At 44.5% G+C, this 19,667-nt stretch overlaps 1 protein-coding gene across 1 annotated transcript; it reads right to left on the bottom strand.

Moving 5' to 3' along the window:
• Positions 1-734: 734 nt before the first annotated feature.
• LOC308173006 (inverted formin-2-like) lies at positions 735-13,307 on the bottom strand (the record flags this gene model as incomplete). Its single annotated transcript, XM_080547973.1, has 4 exons — positions 735-782; positions 2,261-3,766; positions 3,932-4,256; positions 11,794-13,307. 4 exons carry the CDS (start codon positions 13,305-13,307, stop codon positions 735-737), a joined length of 3,393 nt encoding a protein of 1,130 aa, XP_080404099.1.
• Positions 13,308-19,667: the final 6,360 nt, after the last annotated feature.

Below are 19,667 nucleotides of genomic sequence, written 5' to 3'. Positions count from 1 at the left end.
TCAGAGTAGTTAAGTGGGAAGGACAGATCCAATAGTACTGGGGCATGGTCAGATTCAATTATGGTTGAATATTCTACGTTTTTGACAAAGGGAAGTAGTGTTCTGTCTATAAAGAAGTAATCAATTCTGCTATACGAATGGTGGACGTGTGAAAAAAATGAGAATTTTTTATCGTGAGGAAATTGGAAGCGCCATGGATCGACACATCCAATTTGGTCCATGAACGCTGACAACATTTTAGCTAGGGATGTCCCGATCCCACTTTTTCACTACCGATACCGATACCGATACCTGGGCTTCGGGTATCGGCGATACCGATACCGATCCGATATTTGTATACATTTTTTGACCCCTGAATATTATATATATATTTATTTATTTTTTTTCCTAACACCAGGGGAGCCACCCCTCCTAAATTTCGTTGTTTGGTACCTGTACTGTAGCAATGACAATAAAGACCATTCATTCATTCATTCATTCAAATACCTCCCCAGTATATAGTCCACACCAACAACAGTTAAATTAAAGACTGCCAGCCTTTATTAAAGCAACAAAAATAGTACTCTGCAGTACTCAGTGACCGTATGTCAATATTTTTTTTAAAATAATGTTACTTTTCATTTGCACCTGATGCTGGCCCATTAGGGGTAACTTATAACTAATGCCCTCGATATTTTGATGTTTTACTTTCAGACGAGCCTTGTCTGTGCCATCTTAAAGCCACTATTCTCTGTTCAACGATAGTAACCCCCTTGACGCTTGATCTGCACCTGATGCTGGCCCTAGAGGGCAGATTATGACGTCAGTTTTATTTTTTAACACTTTCTGTGTAACAAGCATACATTTCTCTACTCTTTCTCTTTTCTTGAACTGAATTGGTGCTTTGTGCTTCAGGTCCTGTGGAGACAACTTTCCCTGGTCATGCTTGCTGTGTCCCTAGGCACATCCATGACCATGTAGTGTCTAGTCTCGTGGTTCCAACCATGGAGGTAGAAAATCGGTGGACAGGCTTATTGTAATGCATGGAATCGAATGAGGAATATAAAAACACACGACGTCCTTCGATTTCTGCCTCAACCAGCCTCGGTGTGAACCCGTGCCAACCCCCTGCACGCTGGTCTCAACAAGTCTCTGTTGGCAGGAACTGGCAGGGGAGCTTTTTTGGCGCTTGTCAGTTTCACGTTTTAGTGTATCCTCAATTTAAGCCCAATCCTTTCCACAGCCACAGGCTGCTCTCTCTACTTAACTCCTCAGAGAAGCTAAATCCTGCTCCACCACATTTACCAGTTGTCAAGGACATCGGCTACTTGAATCGTACATTAAATCTTTTGATCTGTGTTTTATTTCGGTAACTACAGTGGGGAGAACAAGTATTTGATACACTGCTGATTTTGCAGGTTTTCCCACTTAGAAAGAATGTAGAGGTCTGTAATTTTTATCATAGGTACACTTCAACTGTGAGAGACGGAATCTAAAACAAAAATCCAGAAAATCACATTGTATGACTTTTAAATAATTAATTTGCATTTTATTGTATGAAATAAGTATTTGATCACCTACCAACCAGTAATAATTCCAGCTCTCACAGACCTGTTAGTTTTTCTTTAAGAAGCCCTCCTATTCTCCACTCATTACCTGTATTAACTGCACCAGTTTGAACTCGTTACCTTTATAAAAGACACACTCCACACACTCAATCAATCAGACCCCAACCTCTCCACAATGGGCAAGACCAAAGAGCTTTTTTTTATTTTTATTATTTATTTTTTGGCTGTGAGAGTCAATTTATTTAAGCCCGCTGATTTAGGTGAATTTACCCTTGAACGTGTCACCTTAACCATCAACGCAACAATTGCCCCCCCTGAGAGATTTGGCAGGAGCCGCCACTGATGCCCTCATCTCTCTCTGAAGATCCCTCCTTGAGCAGGGGATCCAATCCAGGATTGAGGGGGGCGATGGTCTCTGATTAATCCAGTTTGAGTCCTGTTGGAAGGCCTGATGTGGACTCCCCTGTGTGTGGCAGTCTGTCCTGCGATCCTTGCTGAATGGTTGATGCCACCTTGTCCACTTCTATGCCATATTGGGTATCTACGGCTGATGATCGCTCAAGCTTGGCATGTTCAGGCTGGGTGCTATCCCTTTTCTTGTCATTAGAGGGCAGGCTGCCCCTGTCTGCCTGGGCCCTGGTGGTCTTCCTTAGTGCATTGCCCTTCATCATAGCCAACAGGTGGTCCAACATGATGCAGCCCTCCTCCTGGACTGGGGGGGCTTTACGAATTATTTTTCCGTTCTCCCCCCTCGGTCTCTTGGCGTCATCCTCCTCTTGCTGTTTCTTCCTCTTCTCTGCCTTGATGGCCTGCTCTCTCCAGGTCTGGTTTTCCTTGATTGCTTTAAGGAAGAGTCCTCTGAAGGTCTTGATGGTGTTGAACAGCTCCTCTAGTGAGAGGCGGGACGTGTCCTCACACAGATACTCTGCTAGCTCTTCCTTCTTCTTTTTGATGGAGGCAAAGAGCTCCTGCAGCTTCTCACAGGCCTCCAGGTTCCCCTTCATAGCAGTGAGATACTGCTGCTTGATATCCTCCTGAGAAGAAGAGGACACTTTTTTCTCAGAACCCTTCAACCGTTTGACCAGTGAGCTCGACTCTGCCTGAATAGAATCCACATTTATTCTAGCAGCCTTTTCACAGATCTCTAGATCATCCGGAAGGTTCAGCAAGTCAGCATGGGTTTTCTCCGCCTCCTCCAGGATGTGATGGAGCAATGTGATACGGGACTTGTTGGCTTTGGTATCTGTGAGCTTCAGCAAGGTGCTGATCTTGAAGCCATCTGCATTGCCTATGTGACTCCCATAGTTGAGGAAGTTTCCAATGTCAAGTATGAGCTTGCAGAAACTTGGAAGGCGGGTGCTCTCCTTCAAACTCTCACAGGCTGCGTCCAGCAGCTCAGCTTTGGGTTGCAGCATCTTTAACACAGAAGGGGTCTCCTCACAGAGAAGCATGCACTCGATCCTCATGGTGTAGCATGAAACTGATAGGAGCTCGAGGTAGAACCGATCCACACCGGCCAGCTTCTCTATCTCCCCTTGGTATGACTTGAGGTTCTCAATCTCATGTTTCTCCGGCAGTAACGTCTGCATCTGTTTCAGCACCTCGACGTCAAACTTGGAACGGTCCCCATTTTGGATCATAGCTACAAAGTCTTTATGTGAGCATCTGAACTGCTTCAAGAATATGTTCAAATCTAGATTTTTCTTGGCATCAATGAAGGATATCTCTTTGGGCTCTCGTTTGACCGTAGTGTTGGTACTTTTGGCCTTTGAGTCAGTCACTGGCAGACAGAAGAGCTCCTCAATGCTGGAGTAGTCAGGTTCCAGGGAATCAGACTGCACTGACGACCACATGGATTGGCTTTCAGACACCACTCTGGAGGGCAGCTTCTGCCAGTTGAGCTTCTTCATGCGCAGTGTGGGACAGCGGCTGGCCTTGGGGAGAGGAGCGTTCTGGGGCACAATAATACCTCCTCCAATACCTGGGGGAGGGGGTGGTGGGGGAGGGGGGCCCATACCAGGCAGGGGAGGGGGAGGTGGGGGGCCCATACCAGGCAGGGGAGGGGGAGGTGGGGGGCCCATACCAGGCAGGGGAGGGGGAGGAGGTGGACCTCCCTGCCCCATCCCTGGTAGAGGTGGTGGAGGAGGAGGTGGCATCCCAGGTAAAGGAGGAGGTGGTGGGGGTGCACCATAAGTGGTGCCTGGCAGGGGTGGGGGTGGGGGAGGAGGAGGGTTTGGGGTAGCAGCAGGAAGTGGAGGGGGAGGAGGGGGAGGAGGGGGAGTTACGGAAGCCATGTCTGATTGGTTGGTTGTGCTGCCGAGCAAGTCTGTCTGGATTGCCCTGTTGGTGGTCTTGGTCTTGGGACTGGCTGAGATCTGTTGTCTCTTGGAAGAGAGCAGGCGCTCCATCAAACGTTCAGCGGAGTCCATTTGTGAGTCGTGGGCCAGCAGAGTGGCACGGACAGCCAGGGCCTCCAGGGTCAGCCACACGTCTCCCCGTCCTGGAGCCACCAGCAGCAGAGCCTGCAGGATGGACAGCAGCTGGACAGAGGCTGGGGAGCTGCTCACTTTGGTGAGGAGGGAGGTGAAGACCTCCTGGTGACTGCTCATGTCGATGCCTCCGTACACCCTCTCCATCTCCTCCGCATCCTCGGCCATGGAATCCTCAAAGGCCTCACACTGGATGTTCAGGTCCAGGTCCTCAGTCTCCCTGTTACATAAACACACATGCACATATGCACGCACACGCACACACAACATAGGTATTGATGTTTGGGAAATCTTACAGAAAGTGACTGTGACTGTTGTTCCACCAACATTTGATTAGCATTTAATGCATCCCACACCTACCTCAGCATTGGCAGTATATCCAAAACTGGAAAATACATAATTAAGATGAATCCCAGTACTTTCAATATCTCAATATCTCTATATTATCTCAATGGCCAATGCACACAGTGTTTTTGTAGCACTGTCAAATGTTGCAAATGTTGTAATAGTTTCTTATTGCATCACAATGGGACAATTGGAAAAACTTCAACATTCTAAATTGCCTGACACAGAAGAGCTTGCCTTGAAAACGCCTTGTCTAATGGTTTCTATTTTATTTTTTTAAATAATTTTTTTACTTTCTTTTTATTGAGATGTTACAGATATACAAAAATAATACTTTTCAGTTTTGGTTTGTTTTTACACAAAACACAAACATGTCCCAACCCTCCCCCCCCCCCCCCCCCCCCCCACAAAATCCCAAGTGGTGCATCCCAGGACGAAGGATATAAATAAACAACAATAAATAATAATAATAATAATAACAGTGGTGATAGGTAATGAAGACAGTACAGGTAAGTAATCAAAGAGATAAAGAGAAATAAAGTGCAATTCATTTGTAAGTGAGGATAGATGAGATGGTCGTGTTGGTCTGTGATACCATGTCTGTTATGATTGTAATATGTCCCTCTCTAGAACGAGATGATGTATCTCTAGGGGTTTATCCTGATAAATAGATTCACAACATATGTCATCACTCAGCATCCAGCGCACTTGCATTGTCAGGGAGGGTTTTTAGTTTGTTGAAATAGGATATTATTGGGTTCCAGGTGAAATAAAAGCGGTCTTTGGACCCCCTAAGTGTATATTTAATCTTTTCAAGTTTCAAGTGAAGCATAAGGTCAGTCAACCATAAGGAGGAATTCGGTGGTTTGGGGGATGTCCAAAAAAGCAAAATCCTCCGTCGAGCAAGTAGAGTGGCAAATGCCACAATGTCTTTATGCTTGTTAATAATCTGTTGGTCAGTTGGCGCTATGCCAAAGATAGCTGAGTAGGCGTTAGGTTGCAGGTTCAGATCTAGTGCCTGTGAGAGGGTCCTGAAAACTGCTGACCAATAATCAAATAATAAGGGACATGACCAAAACATGTGTGTTAGCGTTGCCGGAGCGTTATGACATCTGCTACAATTCTCATCCACGTCAGGATAGATTCTGGCTAGCCTAGATTTGGAAAGGTGAATTCGGTGCAAGACCTTAAATTGGATTACGCCTAGTCTAGCACATGATGTGCTCCCGTTAACTCTCGTCAGAGCCTCAGTCCAGGAGTCATCGGGTATTACGTCCCCTAGCTCCTCCTGCCATTTCTCTTTAATTTTGTGGAGGGAAGTGTCTCCGAGGGATGATATGCTAGAGTAAATACTTGATATTAGGCCTTTTAGATTGGGAGGAATTTGGAGGATATCATCTATAGCAGAAGGTTGTGGTGCATTTGGGAAGTTTGGATCCAAACTTTTAATGAAATGTCGGACCTGGAGGTATCGAAAATAACTTGAGCGGGGAAGGTTGAATTTTTGAGAGAGGTGATTAAAGGTCGAGAAGACGCCCTCAGTATAGAGATCTTTAAATTTGGAGAGACCGAGTCTTTTCCATAAGGCGAAAGCATTGTCTATTCTGGCGGGGACAAAAAGGTGGTTATTGCAGATAGGGGCTAGGTTGGAGAAATCTTTTAAACCAAAGTGGCGTCGAAATTGTGACCATATTCGTAATGTATTAACAACAACAGGGTTAGAGGTGTAGTGTGGGGCAGATAGAGGGAGTTTGGAGGTAATCAAGGCGGAGAGGGATGTTGAAAGACATGACTCATTTTCTATTAAGCACCAAGACGGCTGTGGTGAATGGACCCAGTATATGATTTTCTGAATATTGGCAGCCCAGTGATAATAAAGCAAATTTGGTAGGCCCAGTCCGCCCTGGGACCGATGTCGCTGTAGAAGTCTTTTCTGTATTCTAGGGACTTTACCCCCCCCAAATGAAAGATGATATGGACTTATCTATGGACGAGAAGAAGGACTTTGGGAGGAATATAGGGAGACATTGGAAAAGGTAGAGGAATCGGGGTAGAACGTTCATCTTAATGCTTAATACAGTTGATCTTCCCTGCCAGTGATAAATTAATGGACCTCCATTTCTGTAAATCATCTTTTAATTTATTAACAAGGGGCGTGAAGTTTTTTTCATGTAGTTTAGAGAAGGACCGTGTAATATTAATTCCCAAATATTTGAAGCCAGATTTAGACAAATGGAAGGGCAAGTCACATTGTGGGATTGCGAGATCTAGGTTGTTCACTGGAAAACATTCGCTCTTAGTGAGGTTGATCTTGTATCCCGAAAAGCTACCAAATCTATGCAGCATCTGAACTATATGGGAAATGCATTGCACCGGTTCAGATACATACAACAGTAAGTCGTCGGCATATAGCGCCACCTTGTGTTCCTTCCCCCATCTAGAAATTCCATTTATTATTGGAGAAGATTTTAACATGATAGACAGAGGTTCGATGGCGAATGAGAATAGGAGTGGGCTCAGCGGGCACCCCTGGCGTGTCCCTCTCGACAATGAGAAAAATGTGGAGCGTTTCCCGTTCGTAACTACCGATGCCTTAGGACAGGGGTCGGCAATAGGCGGCCCGTGGGCCATTGCTGGCCCGTCACCAATAATATTTGGCCCAGCAGATTATTTTGAGAATCCACTTTTTATTTTTTATTTTTTTTATTTTTTTATAATAATATCGGACCGACAGTCCCACATATAGCGCCTATAATGTCCGAATAGAGAATCGAACTCCACCTGAATAATGCTTATTGTACTTTTATCCATGTTGAGAGTGAATGACACAGGGACAGACAATCAGGCAGCAAGGTGCACCGAAGCGCACTGACGCTGAACCCCTCAGAGTGAATCATAAGCAGGTGGACAACGCGTCACGGTGCTGAAATAGCCGACATACCGTGTGTGGTTTGAACAAAATAACACGAGCTCAGTAAGCCATTCAAACGTAATGTTTACGTATATGTGACTGCAACACACATATGAACAGTAACAACGCAAATTCTGTTTAATTTTCTGAAAAACATTGAAAACAAAATCGGCGCAAACAAAAAGCATCTCCCATCGGTCAGTATTTGCTTGATATCTGGTGATATTGACGTCACTTTAATCCACAGGCAGTTCTCAAGGTTTTTATGCATCCATCGATTCCTCTCGTGCGTCTTTATCGCATTCATTGACGAAAAGGACGACTCGCGTATAGAAAGGGAACATTGTGAGCACGGAAAATGTCTCTCACAACGGCTTTGCATTGATGAAACCAGGTAGGATGAACGTATAGTTCGCTGTCCATTCCTCTTTAAATGCCCTGTTTCCACCGTCAACTTTCCTCTTTAGACCTTTGGAGAGTGACATTATGTTTCTCTTGCTAGCAGGTTAAATGTTTGGCTAACTTCACCCGGCACGCAAACAACCAATCCAATAATAATAATGTGACCTTGTCTGGGAGGAGGGGGGAATAATTATCAGAATGAAACTGTTACATAATTATTAGAATAAGTTAGGCTACGCTACATCGTCAGTCCACACATTTATTATTCAAAAATATGGAAAAGTGTGAAACTACGTTTCAACGTTGTTGAGAATCACAACACAAACTCGCTAATCAAGCCAAAATACTGCAACATAATGGATTGGACAGCTACCTAGTTAACTAGAACACTACTTTACATTGTTAGCAGGTTCACAAAACAAGCTGTGTTAGTTGACTAGCGATGTGTACAGTCGAAAGAAAAGTCAAAGCATTAGAACGTGTCACATTTTAAAACAATCAATTACTTAAATTAGCCTTTGATTATGTTCGGGCCCGCCATCTAGTGGCTCAAAAAATTTTTGGCCCGAGGCCAAACCTAATTGCCGACCCCTGCCTTAGGAGATGAGTATAGTAGTCTGATCCATGCAATAAAAGTGGGTCCAAAGCCAAAAGCTTTCAGACATTCAAATAAGTACGCCCACTCCACTCTGTCAAAAGCCTTCTCCGCATCCAGGGAGATAACCACCTCAGGTACCTCCTCGGACGTAGGAGAATGTACGACATTTAGAAGGTTTCGGATGTTAGAGAATGAGTGGCGGCCCAGCATGAAGCCAGTTTGATCAGGGGAGATCACCTCGTCTGTGACGGACTCTAGACGCCGGGATAGTGCTTTAGCTAATATCTTGACATCGCTGTTGAGCAGCGAGATGGGGCGATGTGAACCACACTCCGTTCTGTCTTTCCCTGGTTTCGGTAAAAGGGTTATGAATGCCTCTGTTAGCGTCTGTGGCAGGGCCTCATTATCCATTGAGTCATTGAACATTTCTAAGATGAGCGGAGTTAATTTGGTTGAGAATTTTTTGTAGAATTCGATGGGGTATCCATCAGGGCCCGGGGCCTTACTACTTTGCATAGCTGTGATTGCATTATAAATGTCGGTGTCTTGGAAGGGTAGTTCAAGTTCTGCTTTATGAACAGGGTTGATAACAGGGGCATTTAAATTTGTGAAGAAATGTTGCATATTGGTATCATCATTGGGTGCCTCAGAAGTGTACAATTTGGAATAAAATGCCCTAAAAGTCTCATTGATTTCGAGGGGGTCAGTTGTAAGCTCCCCATTTTCTCTTTTAATTTGTGGAATCTGTTGGTCAGAGGATTTACATTTTAATTGATGCGCTAACATTCTACCAGCCTTTTCCCCATGCTCATAAACAAAGCCTCGTGATTTCAGCAGCATACGTTCTGTCTTATCGGATGTTAATAACTCGTATTTGGCTTTGAGATTCAGCTTATTTTTGTAAAGCTCCGGGGTGGGAGAGTCAGAGTATTGATGATCTATGTCAATCATTGAGTTGAGAAGTTGCTCCTGTTCTTGCCTCCTAGCTTTGTTCAGCCTAGATGTGTATGCAATAATGTCCCCCCTTATTACTACTTTAAGGGTCTGCCAGAGCAGGGAGGGAGAAACAGTGTCGTCCCTATTGGTTTCCAAGAAATTGTCTATGGCAGTTGAAATCATTTGGCAGAATTCTTTATCTGTTAGTAGTGTGGTATCAAGTCTCCATGGAGCGCGGTCAGAGTAGTTAAGTGGGAAGGACAGATCCAATAGTACTGGGGCATGGTCAGATTCAATTATGGTTGAATATTCTACGTTTTTGACAAAGGGAAGTAGTGTTCTGTCTATAAAGAAGTAATCAATTCTGCTATACGAATGGTGGACGTGTGAAAAAAATGAGAATTTTTTATCGTGAGGAAATTGGAAGCGCCATGGATCGACACATCCAATTTGGTCCATGAACGCTGACAACATTTTAGCTAGGGATGTCCCGATCCCACTTTTTCACTACCGATACCGATACCGATACCTGGGCTTCGGGTATCGGCGATACCGATACCGATCCGATATTTGTATACATTTTTTGACCCCTGAATATTATATATATATTTATTTATTTATTTTCCTAACACCAGGGGAGCCACCCCTCCTAAATTTCGTTGTTTGGTACCTGTACTGTAGCAATGACAATAAAGACCATTCATTCATTCATTCATTCAAATACCTCCCCAGTATATAGTCCACACCAACAACAGTTAAATTAAAGACTGCCAGCCTTTATTAAAGCAACAAAAATAGTACTCTGCAGTACTCAGTGACCGTATGTCAATATTTTTTTTTAAATAATGTTACTTTTCATTTGCACCTGATGCTGGCCCATTAGGGGTAACTTATAACTAATGCCCTCGATATTTTGATGTTTTACTTTCAGACGAGCCTTGTCTGTGCCATCTTAAAGCCACTATTCTCTGTTCAACGATAGTAACCCCCTTGACGCTTGATCTGCACCTGATGCTGGCCCTAGAGGGCAGATTATGACGTCAGTTTTATTTTTTAACACTTTCTGTGTAACAAGCATACATTTCTCTACTCTTTCTCTTTTCTTGAACTGAATTGGTGCTTTGTGCTTCAGGTCCTGTGGAGACAACTTTCCCTGGTCATGCTTGCTGTGTCCCTAGGCACATCCATGACCATGTAGTGTCTAGTCTCGTGGTTCCAACCATGGAGGTAGAAAATCGGTGGACAGGCTTATTGTAATGCATGGAATCGAATGAGGAATATAAAAACACACGACGTCCTTCGATTTCTGCCTCAACCAGCCTCGGTGTGAACCCGTGCCAACCCCCTGCACGCTGGTCTCAACAAGTCTCTGTTGGCAGGAACTGGCAGGGGAGCTTTTTTGGCGCTTGTCAGTTTCACGTTTTAGTGTATCCTCAATTTAAGCCCAATCCTTTCCACAGCCACAGGCTGCTCTCTCTACTTAACTCCTCAGAGAAGCTAAATCCTGCTCCACCACATTTACCAGTTGTCAAGGACATCGGCTACTTGAATCGTACATTAAATCTTTTGATCTGTGTTTTATTTCGGTAACTACAGTGGGGAGAACAAGTATTTGATACACTGCTGATTTTGCAGGTTTTCCCACTTAGAAAGAATGTAGAGGTCTGTAATTTTTATCATAGGTACACTTCAACTGTGAGAGACGGAATCTAAAACAAAAATCCAGAAAATCACATTGTATGACTTTTAAATAATTAATTTGCATTTTATTGTATGAAATAAGTATTTGATCACCTACCAACCAGTAATAATTCCAGCTCTCACAGACCTGTTAGTTTTTCTTTAAGAAGCCCTCCTATTCTCCACTCATTACCTGTATTAACTGCACCAGTTTGAACTCGTTACCTTTATAAAAGACACACTCCACACACTCAATCAATCAGACCCCAACCTCTCCACAATGGGCAAGACCAAAGAGCTTTTTTTTATTTTTATTATTTATTTTTTGGCTGTGAGAGTCAATTTATTTAAGCCCGCTGATTTAGGTGAATTTACCCTTGAACGTGTCACCTTAACCATCAACGCAACAATTGCCCCCCCTGAGAGATTTGGCAGGAGCCGCCACTGATGCCCTCATCTCTCTCTGAAGATCCCTCCTTGAGCAGGGGATCCAATCCAGGATTGAGGGGGGCGATGGTCTCTGATTAATCCAGTTTGAGTCCTGTTGGAAGGCCTGATGTGGACTCCCCTGTGTGTGGCAGTCTGTCCTGCGATCCTTGCTGAATGGTTGATGCCACCTTGTCCACTTCTATGCCATATTGGGTATCTACGGCTGATGATCGCTCAAGCTTGGCATGTTCAGGCTGGGTGCTATCCCTTTTCTTGTCATTAGAGGGCAGGCTGCCCCTGTCTGCCTGGGCCCTGGTGGTCTTCCTTAGTGCATTGCCCTTCATCATAGCCAACAGGTGGTCCAACATGATGCAGCCCTCCTCCTGGACTGGGGGGGCTTTACGAATTATTTTTCCGTTCTCCCCCCTCGGTCTCTTGGCGTCATCCTCCTCTTGCTGTTTCTTCCTCTTCTCTGCCTTGATGGCCTGCTCTCTCCAGGTCTGGTTTTCCTTGATTGCTTTAAGGAAGAGTCCTCTGAAGGTCTTGATGGTGTTGAACAGCTCCTCTAGTGAGAGGCGGGACGTGTCCTCACACAGATACTCTGCTAGCTCTTCCTTCTTCTTTTTGATGGAGGCAAAGAGCTCCTGCAGCTTCTCACAGGCCTCCAGGTTCCCCTTCATAGCAGTGAGATACTGCTGCTTGATATCCTCCTGAGAAGAAGAGGACACTTTTTTCTCAGAACCCTTCAACCGTTTGACCAGTGAGCTCGACTCTGCCTGAATAGAATCCACATTTATTCTAGCAGCCTTTTCACAGATCTCTAGATCATCCGGAAGGTTCAGCAAGTCAGCATGGGTTTTCTCCGCCTCCTCCAGGATGTGATGGAGCAATGTGATACGGGACTTGTTGGCTTTGGTATCTGTGAGCTTCAGCAAGGTGCTGATCTTGAAGCCATCTGCATTGCCTATGTGACTCCCATAGTTGAGGAAGTTTCCAATGTCAAGTATGAGCTTGCAGAAACTTGGAAGGCGGGTGCTCTCCTTCAAACTCTCACAGGCTGCGTCCAGCAGCTCAGCTTTGGGTTGCAGCATCTTTAACACAGAAGGGGTCTCCTCACAGAGAAGCATGCACTCGATCCTCATGGTGTAGCATGAAACTGATAGGAGCTCGAGGTAGAACCGATCCACACCGGCCAGCTTCTCTATCTCCCCTTGGTATGACTTGAGGTTCTCAATCTCATGTTTCTCCGGCAGTAACGTCTGCATCTGTTTCAGCACCTCGACGTCAAACTTGGAACGGTCCCCATTTTGGATCATAGCTACAAAGTCTTTATGTGAGCATCTGAACTGCTTCAAGAATATGTTCAAATCTAGATTTTTCTTGGCATCAATGAAGGATATCTCTTTGGGCTCTCGTTTGACCGTAGTGTTGGTACTTTTGGCCTTTGAGTCAGTCACTGGCAGACAGAAGAGCTCCTCAATGCTGGAGTAGTCAGGTTCCAGGGAATCAGACTGCACTGACGACCACATGGATTGGCTTTCAGACACCACTCTGGAGGGCAGCTTCTGCCAGTTGAGCTTCTTCATGCGCAGTGTGGGACAGCGGCTGGCCTTGGGGAGAGGAGCGTTCTGGGGCACAATAATACCTCCTCCAATACCTGGGGGAGGGGGTGGTGGGGGAGGGGGGCCCATACCAGGCAGGGGAGGGGGAGGTGGGGGGCCCATACCAGGCAGGGGAGGGGGAGGTGGGGGGCCCATACCAGGCAGGGGAGGGGGAGGAGGTGGACCTCCCTGCCCCATCCCTGGTAGAGGTGGTGGAGGAGGAGGTGGCATCCCAGGTAAAGGAGGAGGTGGTGGGGGTGCACCATAAGTGGTGCCTGGCAGGGGTGGGGGTGGGGGAGGAGGAGGGTTTGGGGTAGCAGCAGGAAGTGGAGGGGGAGGAGGGGGAGGAGGGGGAGTTACGGAAGCCATGTCTGATTGGTTGGTTGTGCTGCCGAGCAAGTCTGTCTGGATTGCCCTGTTGGTGGTCTTGGTCTTGGGACTGGCTGAGATCTGTTGTCTCTTGGAAGAGAGCAGGCGCTCCATCAAACGTTCAGCGGAGTCCATTTGTGAGTCGTGGGCCAGCAGAGTGGCACGGACAGCCAGGGCCTCCAGGGTCAGCCACACGTCTCCCCGTCCTGGAGCCACCAGCAGCAGAGCCTGCAGGATGGACAGCAGCTGGACAGAGGCTGGGGAGCTGCTCACTTTGGTGAGGAGGGAGGTGAAGACCTCCTGGTGACTGCTCATGTCGATGCCTCCGTACACCCTCTCCATCTCCTCCGCATCCTCGGCCATGGAATCCTCAAAGGCCTCACACTGGATGTTCAGGTCCAGGTCCTCAGTCTCCCTGTTACATAAACACACATGCACATATGCACGCACACGCACACACAACATAGGTATTGATGTTTGGGAAATCTTACAGAAAGTGACTGTGACTGTTGTTCCACCAACATTTGATTAGCATTTAATGCATCCCACACCTACCTCAGCATTGGCAGTATATCCAAAACTGGAAAATACATAATTAAGATGAATCCCAGTACTTTCAATATCTCAATATCTCTATATTATCTCAATGGCCAATGCACACAGTGTTTTTGTAGCACTGTCAAATGTTGCAAATGTTGTAATAGTTTCTTATTGCATCACAATGGGACAATTGGAAAAACTTCAACATTCTAAATTGCCTGACACAGAAGAGCTTGCCTTGAAAACGCCTTGTCTAATGGTTTCTATTTTATTTTTTTAAATAATTTTTTTACTTTCTTTTTATTGAGATGTTACAGATATACAAAAATAATACTTTTCAGTTTTGGTTTGTTTTTACACAAAACACAAACATGTCCCAACCCTCCCCCCCCCCCCCCCCCCCCCCCACAAAATCCCAAGTGGTGCATCCCAGGACGAAGGATATAAATAAACAACAATAAATAATAATAATAATAATAACAGTGGTGATAGGTAATGAAGACAGTACAGGTAAGTAATCAAAGAGATAAAGAGAAATAAAGTGCAATTCATTTGTAAGTGAGGATAGATGAGATGGTCGTGTTGGTCTGTGATACCATGTCTGTTATGATTGTAATATGTCCCTCTCTAGAACGAGATGATGTATCTCTAGGGGTTTATCCTGATAAATAGATTCACAACATATGTCATCACTCAGCATCCAGCGCACTTGCATTGTCAGGGAGGGTTTTTAGTTTGTTGAAATAGGATATTATTGGGTTCCAGGTGAAATAAAAGCGGTCTTTGGACCCCCTAAGTGTATATTTAATCTTTTCAAGTTTCAAGTGAAGCATAAGGTCAGTCAACCATAAGGAGGAATTCGGTGGTTTGGGGGATGTCCAAAAAAGCAAAATCCTCCGTCGAGCAAGTAGAGTGGCAAATGCCACAATGTCTTTATGCTTGTTAATAATCTGTTGGTCAGTTGGCGCTATGCCAAAGATAGCTGAGTAGGCGTTAGGTTGCAGGTTCAGATCTAGTGCCTGTGAGAGGGTCCTGAAAACTGCTGACCAATAATCAAATAATAAGGGACATGACCAAAACATGTGTGTTAGCGTTGCCGGAGCGTTATGACATCTGCTACAATTCTCATCCACGTCAGGATAGATTCTGGCTAGCCTAGATTTGGAAAGGTGAATTCGGTGCAAGACCTTAAATTGGATTACGCCTAGTCTAGCACATGATGTGCTCCCGTTAACTCTCGTCAGAGCCTCAGTCCAGGAGTCATCGGGTATTACGTCCCCTAGCTCCTCCTGCCATTTCTCTTTAATTTTGTGGAGGGAAGTGTCTCCGAGGGATGATATGCTAGAGTAAATACTTGATATTAGGCCTTTTAGATTGGGAGGAATTTGGAGGATATCATCTATAGCAGAAGGTTGTGGTGCATTTGGGAAGTTTGGATCCAAACTTTTAATGAAATGTCGGACCTGGAGGTATCGAAAATAACTTGAGCGGGGAAGGTTGAATTTTTGAGAGAGGTGATTAAAGGTCGAGAAGACGCCCTCAGTATAGAGATCTTTAAATTTGGAGAGACCGAGTCTTTTCCATAAGGCGAAAGCATTGTCTATTCTGGCGGGGACAAAAAGGTGGTTATTGCAGATAGGGGCTAGGTTGGAGAAATCTTTTAAACCAAAGTGGCGTCGAAATTGTGACCATATTCGTAATGTATTAACAACAACAGGGTTAGAGGTGTAGTGTGGGGCAGATAGAGGGAGTTTGGAGGTAATCAAGGCGGAGAGGGATGTTGAAAGACATGACTCATTTTCTATTAAGCACCAAGACGGCTGTGGTGAATGGACCCAGTATATGATTTTCTGAATATTGGCAGCCCAGTGATAATAAAGCAAATTTGGTAGGCCCAGTCCGCCCTGGGACCGATGTCGCTGTAGAAGTCTTTTCTGTATTCTAGGGACTTTACCCCCCCCAAATGAAAGATGATATGGACTTATCTATGGACGAGAAGAAGGACTTTGGGAGGAATATAGGGAGACATTGGAAAAGGTAGAGGAATCGGGGTAGAACGTTCATCTTAATGCTTAATACAGTTGATCTTCCCTGCCAGTGATAAATTAATGGACCTCCATTTCTGTAAATCATCTTTTAATTTATTAACAAGGGGCGTGAAGTTTTTTTCATGTAGTTTAGAGAAGGACCGTGTAATATTAATTCCCAAATATTTGAAGCCAGATTTAGACAAATGGAAGGGCAAGTCACATTGTGGGATTGCGAGATCTAGGTTGTTCACTGGAAAACATTCGCTCTTAGTGAGGTTGATCTTGTATCCCGAAAAGCTACCAAATCTATGCAGCATCTGAACTATATGGGAAATGCATTGCACCGGTTCAGATACATACAACAGTAAGTCGTCGGCATATAGCGCCACCTTGTGTTCCTTCCCCCATCTAGAAATTCCATTTATTATTGGAGAAGATTTTAACATGATAGACAGAGGTTCGATGGCGAATGAGAATAGGAGTGGGCTCAGCGGGCACCCCTGGCGTGTCCCTCTCGACAATGAGAAAAATGTGGAGCGTTTCCCGTTCGTAACTACCGATGCCTTAGGACAGGGGTCGGCAATAGGCGGCCCGTGGGCCATTGCTGGCCCGTCACCAATAATATTTGGCCCAGCAGATTATTTTGAGAATCCACTTTTTATTTTTTATTTTTTTTATTTTTTTATAATAATATCGGACCGACAGTCCCACATATAGCGCCTATAATGTCCGAATAGAGAATCGAACTCCACCTGAATAATGCTTATTGTACTTTTATCCATGTTGAGAGTGAATGACACAGGGACAGACAATCAGGCAGCAAGGTGCACCGAAGCGCACTGACGCTGAACCCCTCAGAGTGAATCATAAGCAGGTGGACAACGCGTCACGGTGCTGAAATAGCCGACATACCGTGTGTGGTTTGAACAAAATAACACGAGCTCAGTAAGCCATTCAAACGTAATGTTTACGTATATGTGACTGCAACACACATATGAACAGTAACAACGCAAATTCTGTTTAATTTTCTGAAAAACATTGAAAACAAAATCGGCGCAAACAAAAAGCATCTCCCATCGGTCAGTATTTGCTTGATATCTGGTGATATTGACGTCACTTTAATCCACAGGCAGTTCTCAAGGTTTTTATGCATCCATCGATTCCTCTCGTGCGTCTTTATCGCATTCATTGACGAAAAGGACGACTCGCGTATAGAAAGGGAACATTGTGAGCACGGAAAATGTCTCTCACAACGGCTTTGCATTGATGAAACCAGGTAGGATGAACGTATAGTTCGCTGTCCATTCCTCTTTAAATGCCCTGTTTCCACCGTCAACTTTCCTCTTTAGACCTTTGGAGAGTGACATTATGTTTCTCTTGCTAGCAGGTTAAATGTTTGGCTAACTTCACCCGGCACGCAAACAACCAATCCAATAATAATAATGTGACCTTGTCTGGGAGGAGGGGGGAATAATTATCAGAATGAAACTGTTACATAATTATTAGAATAAGTTAGGCTACGCTACATCGTCAGTCCACACATTTATTATTCAAAAATATGGAAAAGTGTGAAACTACGTTTCAACGTTGTTGAGAATCACAACACAAACTCGCTAATCAAGCCAAAATACTGCAACATAATGGATTGGACAGCTACCTAGTTAACTAGAACACTACTTTACATTGTTAGCAGGTTCACAAAACAAGCTGTGTTAGTTGACTAGCGATGTGTACAGTCGAAAGAAAAGTCAAAGCATTAGAACGTGTCACATTTTAAAACAATCAATTACTTAAATTAGCCTTTGATTATGTTCGGGCCCGCCATCTAGTGGCTCAAAAAAATTTTGGCCCGAGGCCAAACCTAATTGCCGACCCCTGCCTTAGGAGATGAGTATAGTAGTCTGATCCATGCAATAAAAGTGGGTCCAAAGCCAAAAGCTTTCAGACATTCAAATAAGTACGCCCACTCCACTCTGTCAAAAGCCTTCTCCGCATCCAGGGAGATAACCACCTCAGGTACCTCCTCGGACGTAGGAGAATGTACGACATTTAGAAGGTTTCGGATGTTAGAGAATGAGTGGCGGCCCAGCATGAAGCCAGTTTGATCAGGGGAGATCACCTCGTCTGTGACGGACTCTAGACGCCGGGATAGTGCTTTAGCTAATATCTTGACATCGCTGTTGAGCAGCGAGATGGGGCGATGTGAACCACACTCCGTTCTGTCTTTCCCTGGTTTCGGTAAAAGGGTTATGAATGCCTCTGTTAGCGTCTGTGGCAGGGCCTCATTATCCATTGAGTCATTGAACATTTCTAAGATGAGCGGAGTTAATTTGGTTGAGAATTTTTTGTAGAATTCGATGGGGTATCCATCAGGGCCCGGGGCCTTACTACTTTGCATAGCTGTGATTGCATTATAAATGTCGGTGTCTTGGAAGGGTAGTTCAAGTTCTGCTTTATGAACAGGGTTGATAACAGGGGCATTTAAATTTGTGAAGAAATGTTGCATATTGGTATCATCATTGGGTGCCTCAGAAGTGTACAATTTGGAATAAAATGCCCTAAAAGTCTCATTGATTTCGAGGGGGTCAGTTGTAAGCTCCCCATTTTCTCTTTTAATTTGTGGAATCTGTTGGTCAGAGGATTTACATTTTAATTGATGCGCTAACATTCTACCAGCCTTTTCCCCATGCTCATAAACAAAGCCTCGTGATTTCAGCAGCATACGTTCTGTCTTATCGGATGTTAATAACTCGTATTTGGCTTTGAGATTCAGCTTATTTTTGTAAAGCTCCGGGGTGGGAGAGTCAGAGTATTGATGATCTATGTCAATCATTGAGTTGAGAAGTTGCTCCTGTTCTTGCCTCCTAGCTTTGTTCAGCCTAGATGTGTATGCAATAATGTCCCCCCTTATTACTACTTTAAGGGTCTGCCAGAGCAGGGAGGGAGAAACAGTGTCGTCCCTATTGGTTTCCAAGAAATTGTCTATGGCAGTTGAAATCATTTGGCAGAATTCTTTATCTGTTAGTAGTGTGGTATCAAGTCTCCATGGAGCGCGGTCAGAGTAGTTAAGTGGGAAGGACAGATCCAATAGTACTGGGGCATGGTCAGATTCAATTATGGTTGAATATTCTACGTTTTTGACAAAGGGAAGTAGTGTTCTGTCTATAAAGAAGTAATCAATTCTGCTATACGAATGGTGGACGTGTGAAAAAAATGAGAATTTTTTATCGTGAGGAAATTGGAAGCGCCATGGATCGACACATCCAATTTGGTCCATGAACGCTGACAACATTTTAGCTAGGGATGTCCCGATCCCACTTTTTCACTACCGATACCGATACCGATACCTGGGCTTCGGGTATCGGCGATACCGATACCGATCCGATATTTGTATACATTTTTTGACCCCTGAATATTATATATATATTTTTTTTTTTTTTTTCCTAACACCAGGGGAGCCACCCCTCCTAAATTTCGTTGTTTGGTACCTGTACTGTAGCAATGACAATAAAGACCATTCATTCATTCATTCATTCAAATACCTCCCCAGTATATAGTCCACACCAACAACAGTTAAATTAAAGACTGCCAGCCTTTATTAAAGCAACAAAAATAGTACTCTGCAGTACTCAGTGACCGTATGTCAATATTTTTTTTTAAATAATGTTACTTTTCATTTGCACCTGATGCTGGCCCATTAGGGGTAACTTATAACTAATGCCCTCGATATTTTGATGTTTTACTTTCAGACGAGCCTTGTCTGTGCCATCTTAAAGCCACTATTCTCTGT

This window comes from Nansenia antarctica (genome assembly GCF_963989245.1).
Source record: "Nansenia antarctica genome assembly, chromosome: 18".
NCBI lineage: Eukaryota > Metazoa > Chordata > Actinopteri > Argentiniformes > Microstomatidae > Nansenia > Nansenia antarctica.
Note: the sequence above shows the minus strand (reverse complement) of the source record. Positions and strands in the feature narration are given on the sequence as shown.